The sequence below is a fragment of the Crocodylus siamensis genome, chromosome 3 (assembly GCF_052110815.1).
Source record: "Crocodylus siamensis isolate JL-2025a chromosome 3, ASM5211081v1, whole genome shotgun sequence".
NCBI lineage: Eukaryota > Metazoa > Chordata > Crocodylia > Crocodylidae > Crocodylus > Crocodylus siamensis.
This window is the reverse complement of record NC_143397.1, coordinates 175,436,446-175,462,471: the sequence shown is the minus strand read 5'-3', so window position 1 is coordinate 175,462,471 and position 26,026 is coordinate 175,436,446. Positions and strand designations below refer to the sequence as shown.

Sequence of the window (26,026 nt, the reverse complement as noted above, 5' to 3'; positions counted from 1 at the left end):
TGACCTCCTCAACTGGGGCGGGGGGGCAGGGGCAGGGACACGTAGTGCAGCCACGGTAGCCCTCCAGGCAGCGATGGCGATTTCAGGGCAGCATGAGCTATCCTGCCACACTGTTGAAGCTCAGGGTTCTGTACCAGGTGCACATGTGCACTCAGGACACCATGGCCATCATCAACAGCAGGGCATAGTGGGTTGGGCACACCTCTGTCTGTGCAAACAGTTCCTCACACTGCACCCAGGTCACACGTATTGGGCATGCTTGGGGTGCAGAGCTGGTGTGGGGGAGGGCTGGCCCTGGGGCACGTCCCCAGACAGGCACCCTGCAGGGAGGGTGGGGGTGCCAGCAGCTCCACCTCCCAGTTGTCTAGGATCCCCGAGCCTGGGTTCCATGGGTTTGGCAGCAGCACAGGAGACATGCTGACCTGTAGGAGGCAGTGGCAATGCATCTGGAGCCATGGCAGCAGATGTTGCCAGGAGCCAGGCCTGTCCTGGCCTGGGAACAGGGTAGGGGAGGCAAGATGCCTGCAGCCAGCACCCAGTGGCCTGCTGGCCCTTGGAAAGTAGGCAGAGATAGGCCGCTTGGCTGGTGGCCACCTGAGCCAGGGCCTACCTAACTGACTTACCATGGTCCATGGACACCCATGGCCTCCTGGTACAGAGCATCTTATCTAAAAAATGTTGCAAACTCTCACAAACAGCATCTCTCTCATGGATCTGCAGGTCCTGTAGCTGCATGTGGGGAAGTGGCAGCAGTTGGCAGGTGGGATGGTGGCTCAGGGTCACCACTCACCTTGACTGGGGCTCTGAGGATCAGAGGAGGAGCCAGGATAGGACACTCCTCCTGAACTACCTACTGGCAGTGTCTGAGGAGTAGCAGGTTGACTTGTGGGCCGGGCAGGCAAAGGATCTCACCCAGTAGGAGGTGTGGCACATAGATGATCTGGCCTACAAGGAGGCATGGAACCAGGTAGACTGGGAGATCAGGGCTAGGCTCCTGGCCCTAGAGGGGAGGCACGTGGAGGCCCTGGGATTGACTGGAGTGGCAGATTGTGCTTGTGGCCAGGGCAGAGGAGGCAACAGAGAAGAACTGCTGGATGCTGGACACTGACCTGGGCCTGGTGGTCACCTTTGTGCTACCCACTGCCCTGCCCTTGACTGCAGGACCCCCATGGGCCTGGGTGGAGGTCTAACACTGCATCCACTGCCAGAAGCCCCTGCCCAGGGTCCCCCACCAACCAGCCCCCCTGCCTGGGCCTAGCCCCACTGCTCACCCAAGCTCCATGTGGCTGTGGAGCAGGACCTGCCTTCAGTGGGTCCAGGATTGTGTGCAGGCCCTGCTGGCCCTGGCCCCTGGCTGCTAGAGGGGAACATGGGCATGCTGGGAGAGCAGTGGCCACCATTGCCCCTGGGTGAGCCCCCTGTCTGCCAGGCTTGCCACAGCTTGCACACCTGTAGGGAATGACCAGGGTGATGGCTGCCTGTTCCCAGGCTCCACCGTCTAGGTGCCTCCACCCCATGGCCCCCCACCATGGAAGGGCACATACAAGCACAACAATGTAAATAGCTAGTATGGGGAAGAGGGTGTTTTATTGGTGGTGGGTGGGGTAGGTTGTTGGGGAGGGAGAGGAGTTTGTTGTTGGGGAGGAAATGAGGAGGGGAGGGGTCTGGTTTTGTGAGGGGAGTAAAGTGTTTTTCAATTAACTGTCCACAGTGAGAATGCTGCTGAGGGTGAGCAGTGGGGCTGTGGGGTCCATGGGCAGCTGTCCAGGTGGGCTACATTGGAGAGTGCAGGAGGAGGTTGTCATCCAGCACCTCTTGCACACAGTGCCCTGACCTCCTCTGGCACTTGTACAGCTTGTCTGGGGCCTCGGTGGGGATGGCCCGCCACAGTCACTGCCACCACAGCTGGTGCTTCTGCCAGGCATTCTCCACCTGCTGTGCCTCCTACATTCAGGACTCATGAAAGAGCTCCCCCTCAGCCTCACAGATGTTATGCAGCACACAGGCTGTGATGATGACCTGGGGGATGTTGGCTTTCGGGACCTAGAGGCGGGTGGTGAGGGTGTGCCAGTGTCCCTTCAGCTGGCCAGAGGCACACTCCATGGTGGCACAGGTCTGGCCCAGGCATCAATTGAAGGGGGCCTGGCAGGGGTCCAGCTGGCTGGTGCAGGACTGCATGAGCCATGGGAGGAGCAGGTAGGTGGGGTCTCCAGTGAGGAAGGATGGGACCACCACTGCATCCAGCTGAAAGTCTGGCACCCCCAGTGTGAAGTGGGCTGTCTGCACCAGGGCTGCCAATGAGGACCTCCAAAACATGCAGGTGTCGTTGGCACTGCCCACCCAGCCAGCCTTCACATTCGTGAAGGTGCTGTGGTGGTTGGTGATGGCCTGGAGCATGACAGTGAAAGCCCCAATGGCTGTAGAAGGGATGGTCACCATGGGGCAGGAAGGTGGTAGGGATGTGGGTCTTGTACAGGGCCCCAGTGCACTGGGGGAAGCCCAGTGCATGGAACCTCACCACCACTGCTAGAGGGTCATGCATGCAGAGCACAGCGTCCCCTAGCACATCCTGGAGGGTGCCACACACCTCCAGGATGGCTTCCCCAGCAGTGGCCTTGCCAATGACATAGTGTAGGCTGGTAGGCATAGTCAGCCAGGTGTTTTTGGGGAAGGGCTGCTGCATGGTGGTGTCTTGCTGCTCCAGGTGGGGGCTGAGCTGCTCTATGAGGTCCTGGAAGGTGGCCCAGGTCATTCAGAATGCCTCCAGCTACTGCTCATCATCACAAAGAGCCTGGACAACGTGCAGACACCAGTCCTAGCTGGATGGCCAGCCGGACCTAGAGGTGGCAGGGCTGAAGGCCCAGCAGGGCATGGACAGCCCCAGCAGTGGTGTCCCTGCTTGAGTCTGGCCAGCAGGATGGGGTGTAGGTGGCAGCTGCTCAGCTGTGCGGGGCCTGGGATGGCATGGTGAGGCTGGTAAGGTAGGTGGTCCTTTTGGGGGAGCTGGCAAGGCTTTGACATCCCTGGGCAAAATGGCAGTCATTGCAGTGGGCCAACACTGTGGCCAGCAGGAGCCTGGGATACTGGCTATCACTGCCAGAGGCAGAGGCTGGAGCAGCTATGGCATGGGGTGGCAGAGGCTGCTACAAGAGTGCTGTTGCATGCTGCCCCAGGTTCTGCATGCTGCTCCCTGCCAGAAAAGTGGCTGAGCCAGGAAGCAGGAAGAGGGGCTGCCTTTTAATGATGGCTGCCAGCCTCAGGCAGCTGTGGCTGGAGCCTTCAGCTTCCCTTGGTAGCAGCAGGGGCCCACTGCAGGGCCCTAGGAAGCAGAAGCAGTTTGCTGCTCAGAGCAGCGAATCTGATCCTACTTTCCTGCACATTTAGACACTTTCCCAGGAACATTTACTCTCAAGTAGTTTACTGGAGAGTAAACTGCTCCAATATCAAATGCATATATAGGCATGTCCCCTGAGAAGTAAATCTCTTGCTCCTGTTGATGCTGGGCTACTGTGCAGCCAAGAATGCAAGAGACAAAGGGCTAGAAGGAGGACAGGTAAAAGGAAGAATGAGTTCATATTCCAGAAGAATATTCAGCTGAGAGATCTGGATCTTATGTTCTAGTCCCTGTCTCCACAGTATTTCTGGGGATTGTAATCTAATGCTTGTCTAATGTAAAATACAAAAAACAGTTGAGAACTAGAGGCATAGTACTGAGGTTGCTTCATTTCATTATATAAATTTAAATAAATCCTAAATTTCTGTATTTGCTACAAAATGAGATTAATCCTTAGATTATCAAAGTTATCAATAAAACATGCCTAATGGAGCCTTAAAAATTATCCATTTCCCTGTTTTTACTCTGTTCTCATCTTTGGTGGGCCCTGGCAGAATTACCATCCTATAAACCAAGAAGAATTAATTTAATCTATTGTTTGTGACTAATCGGTAAATCCAAGAGACTCGCCCATCAAATCAATGAAATGTTACAGCACTGTAAGTCTACAACAGTCCCAGTCAGAAGAAAGAGGAAATGGGATCAGAAACCAAATTATTACAGGATGTAGAAAAAATGCACAATAAAAGAATGTCACAGTTGAAAATACCAGGGACAAGTTTAGCCTGTCAGCCCTTTCCATCATGATTGTAGAACTATATTAGTTCCCTGCCTGAGTGATCATTAGAATTAGATTAGGATTAGAACTGAAACCATTTAGAACTACACCACAGAACCTGATCACAAGTTAAGAGTTGTTAGGAAAGAAGCTGTCTTCTATGCTGACTAACCATTAAACAGGGACATGGCAAAAACTTTGCCAGTGATTCATAGTTAGTTGGTAAACAGTGCTGTTTGGAAAATCCAAATTACTGTGTTCTGTTCTAGATTCTGATGGAGAGAATAGGTGAGAAATAAAGACAATACAGCCTAGCACATAGATGTGAGGAACTGTACTTTTAACTGTATTTCTCACAATACCCAGCAGAAAGTGATTTTTGTGTTGTCCAAAAATTCATGTTACACAGCACTGTTCTGTTAGAACTCAGACACTGAATGAGGCAGATCCCTGTCAGATTCCTTTGGTTTTTAATGATTACTGAACAATAGATATAGCATGTTTGCTCTGAAAGGCCATGTATTTCATGGGATGGCACTTCAATCTGTTGCATTAGAGATGTGTGTTCTATTCCCAGCTCTCCTATTGTATGACCTCTTAGCTACCCTGTCTGTAAAATGTCAGGAATGAGACTTACCTGCCTCCTCACACAGGTACACAAGGCTTTGTTCAGCAATAAGCACTGTGAAGTGTACAGAATTATTAATGACCATTGTAACTCAGGGTTTCTTTCTGACTTTCAATCCCCTGGCCCATATGGGCATCAAGAGCTGTGACTTTGCAACTCTCCATGCAGAACTCCAGCATGTGTTTAACACATAAGAGGTTTGGCGAACATTGTGAGCATACTCAGAGTAGATGCCCTATAGAAAGCTCCATGTAGCTGGAGTGTACTCACATGGGTTGGCATATAGTGAGCTTTTTGGGACTGAAACAACAACTTTTAAATTTTTGGCTGAAAAATACCATAAAAAATGTGGCATGTAATGGCCAGGAATATGCTGGGTTTTGTTCAATGTAAACTGACAGGTCACTTGAGCAGTCTGATTCATTTTCCTTTAACTTTAAAGAAATGTTCTTTCCCTTTCAAAATAAATCCTAAAATACTTTGGGCAAAGAAATCTCCTGAGCAAAATAGAGCTTCACTACAGAAGCTGATTGCAACCTTCACTAGTATAGAGGAACTATCATGTATCATAACTGAATGACTTGGGTAGGTTTGGAGGCTCCAGGGAATCATCTAATTAATCCTTGGTCATTTCTGAATTTAGAGGTGGAGAGGAGTTCCCTCCAGGGGATGAATTTTATACAACACAGTCAGTTGGTTCTAGGAAATATTATCATAGGGGAAGGCATTCTGGTTCCACACTGCTGGAAGTTTTTCATATCCAGAAGTCTATCCTTCATGTTACTATAGCAAATCCTTGATTAACTAAACCTAGGGTATCCAAATTTTGGATTATCTAAACAGCAACAGTTTTAAGTTATAAATTAACATTCTAAATTTATAAAAAGCAACATTACTAACTTCTAACTCTTAGCATTGTGTAAGCATCTTTTACATCTGTGCTTAGTAGAGTAGTGCATCTCTAGTCTAATGCCTGATATAGTAATTTAGAACTGCTAGTACTATATAATAAACTATTCACTTTGTGAAGTTTCACTGTATTTAATATCTGTACTATTAAGTTTGGTATGGCTTTACATTATGATCCATAAAACAGCATGTATAATTACTCACAAGATACTGTGATTTCACTTATCTTAACAAATTCAGTGATCCAAATGCCTTTTTGGCTGGTACTTTCAGAAGGGGTTGAATAACCAAGAATGTATTATAAAAAAAACTCATCAATAAAATGCTATAGGTAGAGAATGATGTTTTTTACAGAAGAGCAATAGCTTTTCCATTCATAGGTTAAGCTGGATGATTATCTACTGTTGCGATAACAAGTTAGTGGAGCATCTAATGTGTGTGTCTGTGTCTATGTACATTTTTATACTGCAATGCTTTACAAATTGGGAATTGAATTTCCATGATTTAAGGCTATGTTCAAAACTGGATGTGGATGGTAAAGTATTTCTTACTTGTCTAAATTATTTAGATGTGCCATTTAAATGTTTTGGGTTTTTAATTTTCAGTGGTTCTATTAAGGTAAGCTAAAAGGAATCCATAATAATTAATAATAGATTGCACTTGTAGTAACCTCTGGATCTCCTGCCACTTTTACAATTAATAACTCAATTAGTTATACTTTTGACATCTATATATGTTCTGATCTGCAGGTTTTAAAGTGCTTTTCATTAAGTGTCTTTGTTCCGATTTAAAGATATAAACCCAGATCCTTGGTCTGTCCTTTGTGCCAGGGAAGCACTAAAAGTTGTTGTAAACCAGCAGCTGAGGATTCCCTCAGTGCAAGGGATGTAAGCTAAGTGTAGGGGCATGTTGATGCATGGGAAAGAGGCAAAAGTGCATTACAAGAGGAACATGCATGAACAATACAGTGCTTTGCTCAATCCTTAGGAATCAGAGCAATCCTTCTGGGACCTTTCCAACACACAGAACTTAGTGCTGCCCATAGGGTCTGATGGTCAGGGTTGCAAAATAACTTTGATCAAAACTTAGTTGTTCAGGACATCATCTAAAGAAAATGAAATAAGTAAAGGATAAGCCAAAAGATTAAAAAGCAGCCTTTTTTTGGGTGCCTCCATTTTTGGGAACTCAGCGTGGGATATAGGAATGCATTTAAAATCAGAGGCTACTTTTGAAAATGACTGTCTTGGTCAAGACTGCTAGTCAGTGGTGGAGCATCCACAGACCTGTGAGACAGTTAGGTATTATTTTATGACTTCTATAGATGAGGACCTGAGTGCTAAAGAGGATGAACCTAGCAACTAAATTGCAGAGAACACTATGTCATCCTCAGCACTAACAGCCAGTTACTTCTTTTTACTCCAGCATAGCTCAGCTACCTATCTTGCATATGAAATAATTTAAAAAGTGGTAATGCTAGTAATGGAGAGAAGAAAGGGTTTAAAGGCTAGAGATCAAATTATTGAAAAAAAAACTTTAAAAATAATTTTCTTTTATACCTGTGAATAAACCAATTTGTTTCTGCAATGTTCCTCACAAGTATTTCAACTCTGGAATTTCCTAATAAGCAAATGTACTTTAGCATAAACATGTGACAGGAAAGAAGACAATGCCAATACAGCTGTAACCAATAAAACTGTATAAAGATCTCTTTCTTTACTCCCTAAAAAAAAGAACAGTATGTAATGGAAAAAATATTGCCTTAAGCTCTGTATACATAATCATTATCCTCTGCAGAAAAGGTAGGATAGTGGTGGAAAATATCAGAAAAAGACAGAATGGGAACAAAGATAACTATATATGCATAAATGTGTTTAGAAATAAGATGCATACTGAGTTACAGTGTCTTTGTGATGGATGTAGAGTATGGTATGCTGTAGGCTATATATAGTCCAGAGATCATCATATTAGAATCAAAATTAAAATAATGACAATAAAAGTTTCTCAAGATCACATAGAACCCCAGATCTGAATACATCTGACCAGAGATGCATGTTGGTGATATGCGTCTGTCTCCCTATCTACCAATTGATACTGAAGCCAACAACATTGCCTTTGCAGCACACACACTTCCTTACTGATACTTATTTTACTAATTCAAATGCAGAGATATGCATCATATCAACCCATAGAAGACTGGATCTAGACTTGGATTCTTAAACTAATATTCTCACTATTCTAAAAGTTTTCACCCAAAATTTTAATTCTCCCAGTGTCACAGAGTTCATGTTCCAATCTGGTTCAGGTCCCTCTATGTAGGATCCCACAAAGTCAGGTTTAAGCATTGTAACACACTGAATCCATTTTCGCAGTTATTCATTTTAAAGATTCTCTTAATTTAAGCACTGGTTTTATCATTAATAATCATAATTAATAAACATGTGCTTATTAATTGTGCAGTATAGGAAAATGCCTTTGAATATGGTGTTCATGGAGTATACACTAGGAAAGGGAGACAGTGCCATAATGCTGTCGAGGACATGTTTTCAAAGGGTCACCAAAAGAGCACCTATCTAAATTAAACACTCATTCTTTTTCCTAAGAAATGACTAGACCTGCACATGCAAACAACATTTTGTGCACAAATACATGCTAGTACATGCGAATGTGAGTCAGTTTCAAGTGCAAATGGGTATCTTCAAATGTGGTGGGCTTAGTCTTAAAGGCAGTTTGAAAATTCGGCCCTATGTGTCTAGATTTACTACACTTACAAAAAAATGTGGATAATAATATACTGCATGTTTCAGTGCAGTTTACTCAAAAGGATTTTTTTGGCTTTTCCTCTGTCAGCAAGTTAGACTTTTGGCTGTTGAATGTTGTATGGCTGTAGTAATATTCGCAATAGATTAAATAAATACAGGGATTTTCCAGGGGTGGGGCAGAGGCAACTTGTACAGATTACAAACATTTTCCTTAGTCAATGAGCAAACAAAATTGTGTGGTTCATCACCCAGATCAAAGTAAAAAAATGATTCTTACTGTCCAACCGCCTTCATCCAGTGAAATTTAAGTATCACACAGAACCGAAATAATCCACTGAGTCTATACGATATCTCTAATAATGAAGAGTAAGGGTAGGTTCACAACAGGCCTTACATTTTGAAGCACATCCTGTGCATGAGGTTATAATCTTGAATGCCTGTAGCTTGTTTTATTATGTACAGATTTAATTTTTCTGGGGAACAACTATGCAGAGACTCATGTAGTTGTAGGATATACTTTTTTGCATGTTAGTGACATATATTCTCCTTTCTATGCACACATGACATTCCTGTGTGAATGAGAATTACGTATGAACACATCAAAGAGACAATGATCTACCAAGGGCCCTACTTAAATCAACCACAGGAAAGAATGCAGGGATCTCCAACCTTAGCATGCCTTATTATGCTGTTTGAGATCACATAACAGATTTTCAGTGAGGTCTGTAACAACCAAGCAAAATGGGGCATGTTTGGGACCAAGTTTTATCAGCATTAATTGTAGGCCTCCTTATTTTATGGGTTTGAAATTAAGCCTTTAATGAATGTTTCTTATTCACATAAAAAGATAACTGGAGTGACACCCACCCATGCACACAAGAATGGAAAATGTTACTGTAAAGTAGATTGTTGTCTCTGAAACTCCTTTTCTTAAGAAATGACAGGACTGTGTTTCTTCATTTTTATCTTCCATTATCATCTTCTGCCAGTGTTCTCAGAGCTGCGCTGGTTTGAATGGAACCCAAGGAGAAATGCAAAATTTCTGTGGGAATAACGCAACCAATTTGCAAGGGCTTGTTAACAACACTCAGTTTTTGTTGCATGTTAACAGCAGCAGCTTGAAATCCTTGCAGTTGAAGTGTTACCATGGTGTGGCTATGGCAGTCTAAGGGCCCTGCTACAGGTTCAAATTAAAGCTGGATAGAAACCAGCTCTCGAGCTGTTACACATTTTCAAGAACTAACTTTCTAGCTAGTTGGCTCTTTTCATAGCTCAATATCATTCTTACCGTGAGATGATTACTTTGCATGTGCAGCCAGTTTAAATCTATTGCGGAATTCACCAGGTAATTGTGGGATGATTACTTTGCACATGTGGCTGGTCTAAATTTATTTTGCAATTCACCACCGAGTTGTGAAATATGTGTAATGTGTAGCATGGATAAGGTGTTTATCCCACTTCTATTTATTCCTGTAAATGTGAGAAGCAAGTAATTCTGGTGTGAGGCATCAGGCCCTGCTACATGTTACAGATAGTATGCTCGCTCGCTCGCTCTCTCTCTCTCTCTCTCTCTCTCTCTCTCTCTATCTAGAAAGAGAAAGAGAGAGCGGGCAGGAGCATACTATGTCCTGCTTATGAGTATAAACTGCATCCGACTGGAGGGCCTGGTGGCAACGTGGCGGGGCTACTCCTGATGGAGTAGCTCCTATAAAATACCACAATGTTGCAACCTCCACAGTAAGGTGAGTATAGGGTGCCTTGAAACCCTAGCTCCCACTGCCTTGTGGGTATTCTTTGTTTGGAGAAAAGATAATGGACATCATTCTGACACAAATGCATCCTTGCTGCTGGTTAGGCTGTCAGCAGCAGTTCTTATCTGTTGCTCTCTGGCAGAAGCTACAAGCATGTATGGCAAAAGGCAGGAGCCAGCACCGTATCTAGACTCCTGGTGGCCCTGGGTGAACTTTTAGTATTGGGCCCCGCTTCACCAGAGATAATCATAATAATAGTCAGACAACACAAAAAAAAGTTACCATTTTCAGCCCCCCTGTCTATCTGGGCCCTGGGCGACTGCCCGGTTCACTCATGTCTGTATCTGGGTCTGGCCAGGGCTTGGGAGGGCTTAGCCCCTGCAAAATAATTTCATGGCAGCTGGCAACGGCAGCAACACCATGGTGCTGCTTGGCATGCAGTCAGGCCAGTGCCCCATGTGCACTCAGCTCTGCGCGGCTGAGGAGGGCTTAGCCCCTGCAAGAAGAAGAGGCTAAGTGCACATGCGTCATACCACACAGGGCACAATGGGAGTTGTACTTCTTATGCTAACTCATGCACTCAGCCCCACTCCAAACAATATTTTCAACCTCCATTTATGGCTACAGCGAGGCACTGAACATCTGGACTTGGTCTGGCCGTTGGATTTTGTCTCAATGGTCTAAAGTGGGGAATGGTATGTCTTGGGTAGCCCCCACTCTTCTGTACTCTTGCCTAGACATACAAGTTGAAGGTCTTGGTGTGATTGTCACAAGACTGTAAAAGCAGATTTATCAGGCACATGACTAGACCTCTCTTACATGGACAACATGGAGAGGGTCCAGAGGAGGGCCACTCGCATGATCGGGGGCATCAGGGCAGGCCTTATGAGGAGAGGCTGCGGGACTTGAACCTGTTCAGCCTCCAGAAGAGAAGGCTGAGGGGGGATCTAGTGGCCTGTTACAAACTAGTCAGGGGGAACCAGCAGGCACTGGGAAGTCCCTGTTTCCCCAAGCACTGCCAGAAGTGACCAGGAATAACGGTCACAAGCTGGCAGCCTTGGGGGACCCCACTGGTCACAGGACACCATGATGAGTGACTTTCATCAATTACAAACCTCTGGGTCTGACCACGGAGCCAATTTTCCAGCCAGTGGATTGTGGTGGACCCAAGACCACAATTGGCCTGTTTCGCCAAGAGGTGATCATGGGATACTAGATCGAAGGCTTTTTGGAAGTCAAGATATATGACATCAATCTCTTCTCCCTTGTCCAGGTGATAGGTCACCTGGTCATAGAAGAAAATGAGATTGGTCAAGCAAGACCTACCCGCAACAAACCCATGCTGGCTATCCCTTAGGATGTTGGTGTTAGGATGGCCTCTTTAATAAACTTTTCTAAGATCTTCCCCGAGATAGTATTCAGGCTGATGGGCATATAGTTAGCCGGGTCCACTTTCCTCCCTTTCTTGAAGAAAGGCACCACATTGGCCTTCTTCCAGTCTTTGGGCACTATACCAGAGCACCAGGAGTTTTCAAAGATCTGTGCCAGAGTCTGTGCTATGATGCTCGCCAGCTCCTTGAGTACCCTGGGGTGTAGATTGTCAGGGCCATCTTCATAGGGTCTTACTTGCAGGCCCTCAACCATACAAGTATCCCTTTTCTGGACCCTCTCAAGGTTATCCACATCCTTCTTGAAGTATGGTGCCCAAAACTGAATGCAGTACTCTATCTGTGGCCTCACCAATGCCGCATAGAGGGGAATTATCACTTCCCTAGACCGGCCGATGCAAGAAAGAGTGCGGTTAGCCTTGCTTATTGCCTCGTCACACTGGTGGCTCATGTTCATTTCTGCATCAGCCAGGACTCCAAGATGTCTTTCCAGTGTTGTGGTGCTCACAATGGTACCTCCCAGTCTACAGGTGTGTTGGAGATTCTTTCTCCCCAGGTGCAGCACCTTGCATTTATCCTTGTTAAATTGCATCCTATCCTGATCCGCCCACTTCCCCAGTCTGTCCAAATCTGTCTGAATTCGCTCCCTGCCCTCCAGTGTGTTAACTGTACCCCATAGTTTAGTGTCATCTGTGAATTTGGACAAGGTGCTTTCAACACCTTTATCCAAATAACTGATCTTAAGCACTTGTGCAAAGATAGAGCCTTGGGGGACACCACTACCCACATCCCACCAGGGGGAAACCGACCCATCCACTACCACTCTCTGGGTGCATCCCGTGAGTCAGCTTTTCATCCACCATACTGTGAAAAAATTCATATCACAGCTACTCAGTTTGCTCATAAGAATTGTGTGTGACACTGTGTCAAAAGGCTTTTTAAAATCCAGGTAAATAATATCTACTTTTGTTCCTGCATCTAAGCAATTTGTGACCTGGTCATAAAAAGAGACCAGGTTAGTCAGGCAGATTCTGCCTGCTATAAACCCATTCTGGTTGCCCTTTACCATAGTGTGACTCGCTGGCCCCCTGCAAATGTGATCCTTTATGATTTTTTCTAAAGTCTTGTCAAGAATAGAGGTGAGGCTAAGTGGCCTATAATTCCCAGGTCCTCCTTCCTCCCCTTCTTGAAAATGGAGGCCCTTTTCCAGTCCTCTGAGATTGTCCCGAGTGCCATAAGCACTCAAACAGTTGCATCAGTGGTTTTGCTATGACATCAGCCAATTCCTTTAGTACCCTTGGGTGAACATCGTCGGGGCCCACCAACTTAAATACATCCAGCCCTTCCAAGTGTCCCTTCACTAGGTCAGTGCTAACCATTGGTGGATTGTTATTACTCACACTCCAGACTAAAGATTCATTGGGAGGTGTATTTGTATCCGTGTACAGGAAAACAAGCAAAGAAATTATTTAAGAGCTCTGCTTTTTCCATCCTATCAGTTACAAGTTGCCCTGGTCCATTCTGTAGTGGCCCTATGTTACCCTGTGCCTTCTTCCTGCTCCCTATGTACTTAAAGAAGGACTTTTTGTTATCCTTAATCTTTGTTGCCAACTTGAGTTCTGTACCTGCTTTGGCCTTCCTCATTGCTTCCCTGCAAGTGCGAGCCAAGCAGGTATACTCCTTCTTGGTGGCTGCCCCCTGCTTCCACAGCCTGTAGGCCTCTTTTTTCCTCTGAAGGCTATCCTGGATTTCCCTGCTCAGCCAAGAAGGATGTTTGGCTCTTGCCTCCCTTTGCGTGTACTGGGATGGTGCACCTCAGTGCCTGTAGGATCAGTCCCTTGGGGAACTCCCACCCTTCTTGGACTCCCAACTCACAGATGCGATTACCCCTCAGTCCCACCCAACTAATCTCCTGAGCTTGTTGAAGTTGGCCTTCCCGAAGTCGAGCACTACTGCCCTACTAGTTGTCTTTCCCACCTTGCACCAGATAGTGAATCCTATCAACTGGTGGTCACTATCCCCTAAGTTACCTTGTACCTGTAGATTCCCCATGAAGTCCTCCCCTGTGGCCAGCACCAAGTCAAGTAAGGGACTGCATACCTCCTGTGTTAGATGCAGGTCCTGTATGCAGGTTAAGAACCTACGTGAATGGGCAGACCTGGCCGACTGCTCCTCCCAGCAGATGTCTGGGTAATTTAGGTCACCCACGACTAGCTCTTTTGAGCGTACTGCCTTTGAGATCTGTTTCGAGAATTCTAGGTCTAACTTTTCCTCCTGGCATGGGGGTCTGTAATAGACCCCCGCTACCAAGTCCCTTTCACCCCTACCCCCTTGTAATCTGACCCATAATTCCTCCTGCTTGTTTCCCATACTTCCAGCATTAGTGTAGAGACATTTTGGCCCCCCGATAGGTGGACTTAGTATTCAAATTTCCTGATTCTTAGTGGGTCCCTTAGTACTTACCTGATCAATTCCAGTGTGCGGGTTGTGGCTTGTCCTCCCCGATCTCATCCTGAACTCAGCATCCCCATCCCTCATTTAAAGCTCTACGTAGGAGGTCTGCCAAACTGTAAGAGAAGAGACTCTTACCTTTTGGAGAGAGATGTAGGCCATCCCATCCCAGCAAGGTCTTATCCTGGAAGTATGGATCATGGTCTAGAAAGCTGAACCCCACATGGTGGCACCAGCTCCAAAGCCGTGAGTTGACTTCCTCAATGCAGTTCCTGTGGTGCTGGCCGCGTCCGCTGACCAGGAGGACTGATGAGAAGACTACTTGTGCCCCCAAGTCTCTAAGCCTGTCTTCCAGAGCCTTGTAGTCAGCTATGACCTGTCCCAGACTACTCCGGACCACATCATTCATTCCAACATGGATGAGGACCATGGGATAGTAGTCCATGGGCCTCATTAGGTCTGGAAGCCTTGATGTGACATCCTGAATCCTAGCTCTGGGCAGGCAGTATACCTCCTGTACTGTAGGATCCAAGCTGTCTCTGTTCCTCTCAAGAGCATGTCTCCCACCATGATGACTCGATGTCTTCTCCTCTGGCTGCCCAGTTGCTTCTCAGCCTGTCTGGTGGTAGCTGTGGATGTTGCCTCCATTGCTGTACATTCTCCCAGTGATGCTAGGGCATCATACCTGTATCCCAGTTGCACTGAGGGAGTTGCTCCAGTAGTGTGACATCTAGCTCTGCAATGTCTAGATCTGGAGGTGACTGTCTTCTATCCTTCTGCATCGACCGCCTCCTGTGACGCCTCCCCTCCAGGTGTGTGGCCCTGAAGAGAATGGAAGTATCTGTCAATCTCTTCCTCAGCTGCCCTGATCCACTGCAACCTGCTCACCTCTACCTGGAGTTCCCTCACCTGCCCCTCCAGGGCCTCAAGTTGGGCAGATATGGGACAGGTGAGGGGACTCCTGGTTCGCCCAGGCCCCAGAGCCCCTGCCAGGTAGCTGCCACAGACAGGGGCCCAGGGTGTTGCCAACCCCTCCAAAGGCCCTGTCTGGGTGCTAGCCCCATAGGAGCTCTGAGCCAGAGGCAACACCAAGGCTGGGTCCCTGGCTGCACTCTGTGTCACCATCTCCATTGCTGCCCCTCTCCTCATACACTTACCTGAAGTCTCTGTCTGGAGTCCTCCTCCATGGCAGGGGCTCCCAACACGTGAAGTCTCAGGCCCCCACCCTGTGCTCCCCCCTGTGCAAACTCCTGTGCCAACTCTGGCACGCTCCTGAAGAGTGCGCCTGTTTGCCTGGCCTGTTTGCAAGGCTCCCGTCCAGCGCTGCTAAATAGGGGCAGGAGGGGAAAAAAAAACCCTTCCCGATTCCCTACAGCTGGGCGGACTCCTGCTCGCCTTTCCTCCCCCTTGTCCGCTTACCTTATTCCTGGTTGTGACTCCTTTCCTCTCTCATTGGTCTCGCTGCTCTGCTCAGTGGGGTTGAGGGGAGCCAAGGGCTCACATGCACTTTCACACACGTGCGCCTACATCGACGTCTGGACCCAACACTTCCCCTTCCCCTTCCCGCTCCCCTCCCTCCCTCCCTCCGTCCCTCCCTCCATCCTTTCCTCCCCTCTTCCCTGCTGTGTCCCCCTCCCCACCAGCTGTTGTTGCGGGGGTGGGCCAGCTCCATCGCTCCCTTGCCCCCTCTGTCCATAACGCTCCAGGCCCTCACGCATACCCTCTTGGCAGCACATGCGCAGTTGGCACAGAGCATTGCGGACAGACAGACAGACAGACAGACAAAGGCTTTAATTACATTAGAATAATCTTATCTCCACTAGGTGGACAGCTACCTGTGTAACTATATCGATGTAAAAGAAATCCAATACCTAACTCAACTCTTTAAAGGAGTGCAAAATCTGTGAGGGGGGGCAAAGGACAGGACTACTTTAGAAGGAAAGGGAAAACAATGCAGCCTTAACATAGTGTGGACCTGGCTGTGTCATTCACTTGGTATACAAGTGGATGGAGGATTCACTTCACCTCAATGCATGGGTCTGCATTGGTGCAAGGCACAGGGCTGTCTGCACGCCGTGCAGAGTGCCCAGCTTGCCTGCTTTTGCACTGGGTCAGTGTGATGAGACCGAAGTTGTTCCTTATTCCAAGGTCCTTATTCCTGGTTCCTTTTTCAAAGCTAACCTTTACAGAATGATAGGTCATTAGTAGTGACTTCAACCTGCTCAAGAGTTAGAAAATCATTAAAAAAGTACATTTACTAATAAAAATATAAAATAATGTAATGTAATAATGTAACAGCATATAATAATATATATAAAAATAAAACTTGGGTACCAAGTATGCAGCCCTGAAGGAGCTGAAATTAGGCTGAGATTACGGGGAAAAATTCTTTTCTGGTCACCCTAAACCCCACAACTGCGCAGCCAGGGGGCACGTCTGAATAAGCCCAGGCAGGGTTGTCATGGGCCAGCCTGCCAAGTGCCAGCCCACCAGACTTGTGTGCAATGCATGTGGCCCCCAAGAAGCAGCTGGATCTGGACTGGCATGAGGGGGAAGCAGCCACCTCAGGTCTGCTTCATGGTTTTCTCTGACTTAAAATTCCACAATTTTTTAATTATAAAAAAAAGTAACCCCAAATCCACATTTTTCCATGATTTAAATGAAACAGATAGATAGATAGATATGTGTGTGTGTATCTGTGTGTTATATAATTAGTGGCGTTATATAACGTGTGTATACATTTATACACACGCACACACATATATATCTATATATAACAACATTAATATGTATACACACATACACATATAACACCTTTTCTGTGATTTAAATGAAACACACACACACGTGTGTGTGCGTATGTGTATACACACACACACATATAACACCACTAATACACGCACACGTATATACATATACATATATATACACACACAGGTTATATCACCACTAAGATAGATAGATACAGAGGTGCATCATTTTAACCATGGAAAAATGTGGATTTGGGGTTCCTTTTTTTAACCTGAAACTGGGGTTTTTTTGACGTCAGAGAAAACCAGGATGCCTGTATCATTCCTGACGCCCCTGAAGTGTGCAGTGCTCCGCCGTGAACAAGGACCCAGGAGCGGGGATGAGGGACCCCCGGGGCTCCTGCCCGCCGCAGGCAGGCCCTGGTACCGGGCTTTGCCCCCGCCCGTGGGCGGCCCCTCCCGCCGCAGCGGGGCCGGTGGCGCGCGCCGCGGGGTCATGTGCCGGCCCGGCCCGGCCCAGCCAGCGCCTCAGGGGCTGGCGGCTCCGCAGGCCCCTCCGGCTGCTGCAGCCGCCGCGATGCTGAGGCGCGGCGCGGTGCTGCAGCCTGCCCGCAGCGTCTGACCGCGCGCGCCCGGGGCTGGGCAGTGCTGAGGAGAAGGCTCCGCCGCGCCGCCTCGCTCGGCATGAGTCGCTGCTGGCATGTGCAAGATGTCTTTCAAGGTAAGAGGCGCGCCCTGCCCTGCCCTGCCCTGCCCTCCCTTGCCCTGCGCGTCCCTGCCGCCCGGGCAGGCCTGGCTGCATCCGCACCAGCCTCCGCCGCTCTGCGCAGGGCCCCGGCTGCCGCCTGCCCCGGGGGCTCTGGCACGGGCACCCCCAACCCGGGAGCAGCCGGGAGGTGGAGGGGCGCCCCGCGCCGCCTGCATCTCCGTGGGGGCATGGACCGCGGGCGGTCGTGTGCGGGGGAGCGGCATCCTGGTGAGTCATCCTCGGGCTCAGTCTGGGTTGGGAACCGACCTTGGGGCACACGTGGCGGGCTGGGGACGTGCCCCCAAAAGGAGCCTGCGGATGCTGGATATTACCGTTATCTCTACTTCATTTCTTAGCGTTGAACGTTGCCAAGAAATGGATGAACCTAGTTTGTTTGTTTTTTCTCTCTTTAAACCAGAAAGACGAGGTTGAATCCAGACTGAGCAATGATGATCAGGGCTCAGGAGATTTCCTGGGGTTCAGTCTAACAAGGAGGAGTTGCTTGCTCAAAAGTCTCTAAACTCAAATGGTCGCATTCACTTCCCCTGACATCCCGTGACCCTCTCTCGGCCGCCCCAGACACTCAGCTCCTTGCAAAGCCTTGTCCTCCAAACACCAGCAGACTTTCCCTGTGCCTGAAGAAGAGGGTTTGTGCCCAAAAGCTTGCAAAGAACAATTTTTCAAGCTATTTTGTTGGTCTGATTAAAGGGTATCGCATCTACCCAAAGAACCTTGTCTGCCTGTGTCCTTAGACAATTATTTTGGGCAGAGGGCTGCTTACTGAGTTTCAGCAAGCCATCGAGGGCCACATGACAGGCAGCCCAGGGCAGACAAATATTAATTTTCTAAATTTTTTAGGGGCACCATGGGCTGGATAGAGTGGCCTGGCAGGCTGCATCTGGCCCTGGGGCTGCATTTTGCCCACCCCTGCCTTAGACCAACATGGCTACAACCAACACCCCATCTTGTCATCTGTGTTTGTCTGAAGAAAAACCTAGGGTTATTTTAGAGCAAGGAACAAAGTAGCAGCAGGGGTGCTTGTTAATGGTGGAGGAAACTCAAATTGTATTTGGAAAATAACTGGATGCCCTCACACTGCAAGTCCCTGTTAGCACTCAGATTTGCTCGAGGACAGTCAGAACCTATGTAGGGGTGTGGAGTATGGCACTGTGCATCTTTTTTGACTTTGAAAACTCTTTCTTCTGGCTCTAAAACAATTAAATAATTGTTAAGCTGGATTTTCTTTTGTGTAAAGGCCCTGTTGGCTTGCAGCCTTCATTTCACTCAACTTAAGTCGGCGGAACTGGACTGGCTGGCTGCATATTTTTTCTTCTAGTCCAGGGGGGCCCAACCTCTGGCCCATGGCCAAACGTGGCCCACAGAAGCATTGCAGCTGGCCCGCTTGACTCTCCACAGGTCAGGGAACTTGGTGCTGGGAGGACAGTAGCAATTAATCAGATCACCCTCCCCCCACCAAATTCCCAAGCCCTATGTGGTGGGTTAGATCCAGGATGCGCCTCCTTCCCCCCTGTGTCTGGATCAGGGCTAGGCCACTCCCCCTCTTCCTGGCATCTAGATCTAGGCAAATCCAGACCCCTTTCTCCCCATGGGGACAGTTCAAGCCCACTTCCGGTGCAGGGCTGGGTTGTCTCCACCCCACTCTGCACAGCTGGATGGGGCCCACTTCACCTGCCTAGATGTAGGATCAGGACCACTGGCTGGATCCAGCTTGCAGATGGGCCAAGCGCTGCCCATCCGGCCCACCTCCCAAAAAGGTTGAGCATCACTGTTCTAGTCAGTTTGTCTTTTGTGGCTGACAGGCTAAAACAGTAATGCTGTATTTAGGTTTCCATACTGCAACAGGAAATATTTACTTTTAAAAGCATGTCAAGAGTTGTCCTAACATGGGATGTCCCAACAGAGCCGTGCATTGACTAAGAATGTTATGACACGCTTTTACACATGAGGTCTTAAAAGAAATTCTTATATCCTAAAAGGAGATTACTAAAAAGGAGCAATCAGAAAGGAAGAAAGCAAAAAGCAATGTATAGATAAAAGTGGAGAGTATTTGTTGTGGACATAGAGCCCTTCACCCATTATGCAACCTCCACATCCTTTATTGGCTCTTCATGTATTGATGACCAGCTCTGTGCCAGATCATTGTTAATTTATTTGCTTTGCTTTTGCATTACTTTGTTTTACTTGATTGATTGTTTGTTGTCATTTCCTCTCATTCCTGTAAATCTGACTCTATTCTTTTTTGCTTCTTACTTTCCCAGTAACTGCAGTCCCTAAGCCTTTAGCACAGGGGCAGGCAATTATTTCGGGTCGAGGGGCTGCTTACTGAGTTTTGGCAAGCCATTGAGGGCCACATGACAGGCAGCCAGGGGCAGATAAATACTAATTTTCTAAATTTTTTTAGGGGCCCTGCATGCTAGATAGAATGGCCTAGTGGGTCACATTTTGCCCACCCCTGCTTTAGCACATGGTAGGTGACTGCCAAATGCAGAGGAGGACAGTTCTTGCCCTGAAGAGTACCGTATTTTTCGGACCATAAGACGCACCTGACCATAAGACGCACCCCTCCTGGAGCCTCAGTCTCCGCGGCAGCGAGTCCCTCCTTCGGACTCCTGCCCTGTCTGTTCCGGCCGGCCATTTTTATTGCCGGCTCCCGGCCACCGGCACGGGCGCTGGCTTCCAGTGTAAACAAGCGGCGGATGTCCCGCTCGGGCTCCGCCGCCTCCGTGGGCAAGCTCCGCCCCGTCTCCCCGGGACACGGCATAAACAAGCGGCGGGTGTCCCGCTTGGGCTCCACCGCCTCCGCGGACAAGCTCCGCCCCGTCTCCCCGGGACACACACCTTCGGACCATAAGACGCACCCTCGTTTTCCCCCCACTTTTGGGGGGAAAAAAGTGCGTCTTATGGTCCGAAAAATACTGTATATATCTTCTCACAACACTCTCCACACTTATTCTGCTAACCCTTGCAATCTCTGATCATCTCTCTTGAGACTCCCATTGTATTTAGTTCCCTTCATCTCCTTGTGTTCCCCCATCTCTTCCTTTCCCTGAAGAAGAATGCTTTGCATTTGAAAGCTTGTCTAACATTATCCTAACTATACAGTTAGTCTGGTAAAAGAGATCACCCCCAAAAATCCTTTCCCTTCTCACAGATATACTCTTATATATCCCCTTCACTTTCACTTTCGTCCTGGCTGTTGGTAACAGCTGTTCCACATAATGCCAGACCTACATTCTCCTCCTGTTTCAACCATATCCCTTAAACCTCGCTTTTTCTAATCTTTCTTTCAGGGGCTTGTCTCTTTCTTCATGCCGTAATTCACATTTCCTTCTCCTTCTGGAATTTCATTTCCAATTGGCCCACTGTCTGACCCGTACAACTCTTGCAAATTCCATCTCTCCACCCTTGCTCTAGTTTCCCTCCAGCCTGTGTCTGTGGCTTCTCTATTGTTTAGTGTTCTCTCCCTATCCCAGAAGGCTGAAGTACCTACACTGGGCTCTTTCTCTCCCCTTTTTTAGTTGATGTCACTCTCCTCCTTACCTTCCTTTTTCACCTATGAATTGCAAATGATTTGCCATTTCTCTCCCTCTTTCTCCAAATTACTATTATTTCTTCTTTCAACGGCTGGCCTAAACTTTTGCCTGCTTAAGCTCACTTCTGCACTCCCTTCTACTAAGCTCCTCTTTTCTCAGGATCTTTGTATACAGACAGTATCTGTGGTGTCTAAGAAAAGTCATCCAACCTGATTTGCAGTCCCATCTCTACTTCCCATTACATTTTCCTCAATCCAAGTCTCCAACTCTGCTTCTTGACTGCCTTGATCCCAACCCTCTCCCCTGCTCTCAGAGCATATTGAATAGAAATGGAGGTTTTCCATTAACTTCACTGTGCACTGAGTAAGACCCAGTCAGGTTAGCTTCCCTTTCTAATCTCTCTCCCTTCCCTCTGGCTCTTTTCCTCCATCTTCTAGATCAGAGGTTCCCGACCCCAGGGCCGCAGCCTGGTACCAGGCTATGAAGGGTTGGTCCGCAGGAGAGTTGGCTGCTGGACCAGAAGTCCGGAAGTGACCGGCATACTGCAGACTGGGGGCCAACGCTTTTTTATACTGAGTACTGTACTTGGTATAAAAAAGGGTTGGCTGCTGGTCCGCAGTATGCCGGTCCACAGTTTGCCAGTCTGCAGTTGCTTCCAATCTGTGGTCTAAAAAGCTCGGGAACCACTGTTCTAGATTACTGTTGCTTCTGCAGTCCTGTGGAACCACACCCTCCCTCTTCAGCTGTACCCTCGCCTCTCTCATCTGTGGACATATAGCAAGTCAGAGATACAGCAGGAGATTGAACTTTGAAATCAGAGGATTTAGAAAGCATTTTAATGATTTTTTTTCTATTTTGCTAATTACTTTTTTTTTAAATCCCTTATCTGATCTATAAAATGATATAATATCATTTCACATTTTCCTGTTCTGCCATATAGAGATGGGTTTGTCTGATCTAGAGAATATCCTTAATGCTTCCTTGAGCATTTTTGAATAGGTTCTTTTGATGGGTGTCAAGCTTAGCATTTGTACAGTATTGGCCTATCACCTTTAAAATTTACTGGAAGTGTATCAACAGTCAACATTTTCAACAGAGGATAGTTTAAGGAATTTTAAGGCAATTTATTAGGGGTGCACCGATAGAGATTTTGGGGGCCAGTACTGATAGCCAATTTTTAAGGAGGTATATCAGCCAATACTGATTTGATTTCTGATACAGCTGTGTGCAACTGGTAAGTCCATTGTGGTGGAAGGAGAGGGACATGGTGGGGGCGCAGATCAATGCCCCCCATGGTGAGGGAGCGGGTAGGGGCAGGCACTGCCCAGCCAGGGCAGGGCATGGGATGGAGCTGCTGCTGGGGTGGGGGCAACTCCCACTGCTATTTGCATTCCAGAGGGAATGGTGGGGGGCGTGTGCCCCTGGATCTGCATGGGGCGGTGTGGGCTGGTGCTGGGGCTGTGCCAGGCTCTTCTCGGCGGGGGCTGGGTTCAGGGTGGGGCTACGAAGGGGGCTGCAACCACCCCAAATTTTTCTGTAGCCCCACTCCTAGCGCTGACACTGATGCCCATCTGGTGCAGCCCCAGCTCTTCCTGGAGCTTTGATCTGCCCCCGCACCCCTTTCACCACAACAGATTTACCAGCTGCATGCAGCTCTCCACACTGCCAGGCTGTGCTCCTCACTGCCTAAGTGGTGTGCTGTGGCTGTGTGCACACACAAACATTTATCAGCCAAATTATCAGCTGCTTCTGGCCAATTTCTGATACAGTCAATTTTCTTTATATTGGTACCAATCCGATATCGGACCAATGTATCAGCGCACCTCTATCTCTTCTAAATTAACATTGTCAATAAATGGATTAAGTTAGTTTTTTTCTTTTTAGCGATAATGATCGGGGCCCAGGAGATTTCCTGTAGCTCAAAGGCCAACAAGGAGGAGTTGCTTGCTCAAAAGTCACTAAACCCAAATGGTCATTAAGCCCAAAGTAATGCCTGATCTGAAGTCACTTAATTGCTACTATAATTTGAAAACAAAAAACACAGTTGTATCAATCTTTATTTTTAAACTTATGGATTAATTCCAGATGGTATGTAGAGGGTTTTTCTATAGCAAGGTTGTCCAGCCTGTGGCACGGGCAACCTCTGTGTGTGGCACACCCAAGACTGGAGATGGGACAAACAGCACAGTAGCAGATAGGGCAGGAAGCAGAAAGCAAAGGAGCAAATTGGGCGTGGAGCACAAGGAAGGAAGAAGAAAGCAGAGCAGCAAATCAATCAGAGAGCACAGGGAAGGGAACGGAAGGGAGAGCAGCAGATTGGACGGGGAAGGGATCTGAGTGGCTAACTTGTCGCATACTTGCCAAAAAGTTGGCCTCCATTGTTCTTAAGGATGTCCTGGCCTGGCTTGGACTATCTTCCTTGAACTGCTTAGAATATAAATAGCGAAAAAAAATTCCCTCCTTTTGTTTTTATCTGATGACCATGATATAGGTCAGTCTGTAGGTATATCATATACTTAAGTTTTACTGAGAGTGTCTAAGTGTGTGGTATGAGGGAAGAAAAGAGCATTTGCTAGCAGAGCAGTTCCAATTTGGAACTGAAACAGGGCTTTAAGAAAGCCTGACTCATGTCCTGAGCTCAACCATAGCTTGGATCTGATTCAGAAGGCCTGAGAAGACTTTTGCTTTAGGGCAGGTGGTCGAAAAGGATTACCAGGAAGAAGGAATGAAGAATTTAATGAACCACAAAGTTAAAGATTAAGTTGGATTCTCTTTTCAGACTGGTTTTATGTTGATCCAACTCCCTCAACCAATGAACAGCAATGTTGGTCCTGCAGGCCAGATCCAGCCCACCAAGTGATTTAATTGGACCTGTGAAGCCTGGATATTGGCAGGATTCTGGTGGTGGGGCCATTCAGTGACATTTCAGCCTAAGCCAGATCAAAATTTCCAGCTCACCACAGAATGAAAGGCATGATTTCAGCCTTGCTGATCTGTAAGCCCTTGCTGTAGAGGTAAAGATCAATAGGCTAGTGTCCACCAACCTATGTGAGTGGTGCATAGACTGTGGTGATGACAGTCTTTCTCCTGAAATGCATGTATTTCATGCCCCCAAAGTTTTCCAAAACATTAAGGGTTAGAGGGAGAGAATAAAATTAATTCGGGGAGTCATGTCTGTCACTCCAGAACTCTGTTCCAGAGAGCCGAAAATAACTGTGAGTCTAATGCATGGCCTTTCTTTTGTATTCAATTTTTCTTGAACATCATAACAACAATAATATTCCAAAAATCACTATATAGATAAGTTCATGTTTTCCTGTATTTGTCAGTAGGAGAGACGAGAACATGATGCATCTGCTGGAGTTGTAGACCACCTGTTTGGCTGCAGCAGTAATTTGAGTGGGATGAATGCAATGAGGCTAGAAGAACTGTCATTCTTCACCAAGAGCCTGCAGTCTCATACTGAGATTGAGACTAATATTGGTCTGGTCTTATCTAAGTTTTGCTTATGTACTTCCAGAGTTTATCCATGGTTACTTTAGATTGGAATCTAGTTTCTTTTGCCAATTTTAATACTTCTTAATGTCCTCTTGCCCCAAGTATATTGGTATGTGAAATGTTCTCATGCTTTTTGTAAAAGTGCACTGTGATTTATGAGGCAGCAGGAACTTTTCATGGGATTGCCAATTCTTAGTTGCTAATAGTTATAAATATTAAAACTAACTAGCACAAAACCAATTAAATACTTATGTATCCTGGATCTGTCATACCTATTATACTGTTGAGCTTGTCTCTGCAGGTTTCTGCAAGGCTTATGCGTACAGTGCCAGGGAAAGAAATTTTAGTCTGAGCTCTAATATGTTTTTCTCTTTAAATATCCCAGTGAAACAATTTATACCTGGTATTCCACTGCTTTGCATTGGAGCACAGTCATCTGGACTTATGAATATGACATGCTGAGTGGGTAGAAAATACAATCAATCATAATAGCATTGTATTATGCCTCGCACAGACTTAAACGATGATGCAGGCTTCAAGGCATTGGAGATAGTCCCCTGTAGATTTTAGTTGCATATCCACTCAGAGGCAGACTTAAAGACACACACAGAGTCTTACTCGTGTTTCACACTGTGAGACCAGAAAAGATCTCTTGGCAGTATTGGGGCAGTTTCAAAATTGAACCCATCTGCTGGTTTACAGGGGCATGGCTTTGACCAAAACCTTACCACATGTGGCATTGAGTACCCTCAACAGTACTCATCTGTAATTAGATATTCTTATGTGGCACCATTTGGGCAGCTTTATGTACAGATTGACATGGAGGTTAGGGATTAAATGGTGCTTTTGTGGCCTCTTCTTCCTGTTGTCTCCTGACAGGGGCAGTGATCATTTGACCCTTGGGGAGTCACTGAGACACTCTGGATGTTTTTTTAGGGTTGAGGAGACTCAAGGAGATCATAGGAGCAATGCAGTCTATTTACCAGTGATCTGTATTATATTTTATAGCTTCCCAGTTTGCATTTATATTTTCCCTGTACATTTTCTTGCACATGTAATAAATGCTATTGGAGATCTTTGATAACATCATATTTAAGGTCATCCTCTCCCTGCATCATCTGAGTGGCATATCACACTGAAGAGTGTCTATGCACATCTCCTGGTCCCCACAAGCTGAGTAGACAAAACAATGTTTGAAATACAGATTCCACCCTTTCCAAGTGAAGCTGATGATCTAGTTTCTCCCAGGTGTTCTTGTGAGAACCCCACTGAGTCAGTGCTGATTGAATATGACACTGGAGCATCTTTGGAGGGGTTTCTATATAAAGATCAGTTTTCCTAATCCTAAAGTTACCTAATGTAAAGAGAGACTCCTCCTGATTCTAAAAATGTCAATTTTGCAAGCTTGGGATTTCAATTCTAACCGGAGTTTGGATTCAGCTCATTGTATTCTAAACATTTCTGGCCTCAGTACATAC

At 47.0% G+C, this 26,026-nt stretch overlaps 1 protein-coding gene across 2 annotated transcripts in view; it reads left to right on the top strand.

The window, feature by feature from the left end:
- Nucleotides 1-15,630: 15,630 nt before the first annotated feature.
- The window catches only part of ANKRD29 (ankyrin repeat domain 29), a 55,011-nt gene continuing 44,615 nt past the window's right edge, over nt 15,631-26,026 (top strand). The window contains exon 1 of one of the 2 annotated variants that reach the window (XM_090039822.1): nt 15,631-17,469. In XM_090039822.1, coding sequence (XP_089895948.1) covers nt 17,449-17,469 — 21 coding nt within the window. In that variant the 5' untranslated portion in view covers nt 15,631-17,448. The remainder of the gene's footprint in view (nt 17,470-26,026) is intronic. The other variant, XM_090039821.1, reaches the window with a different exon arrangement.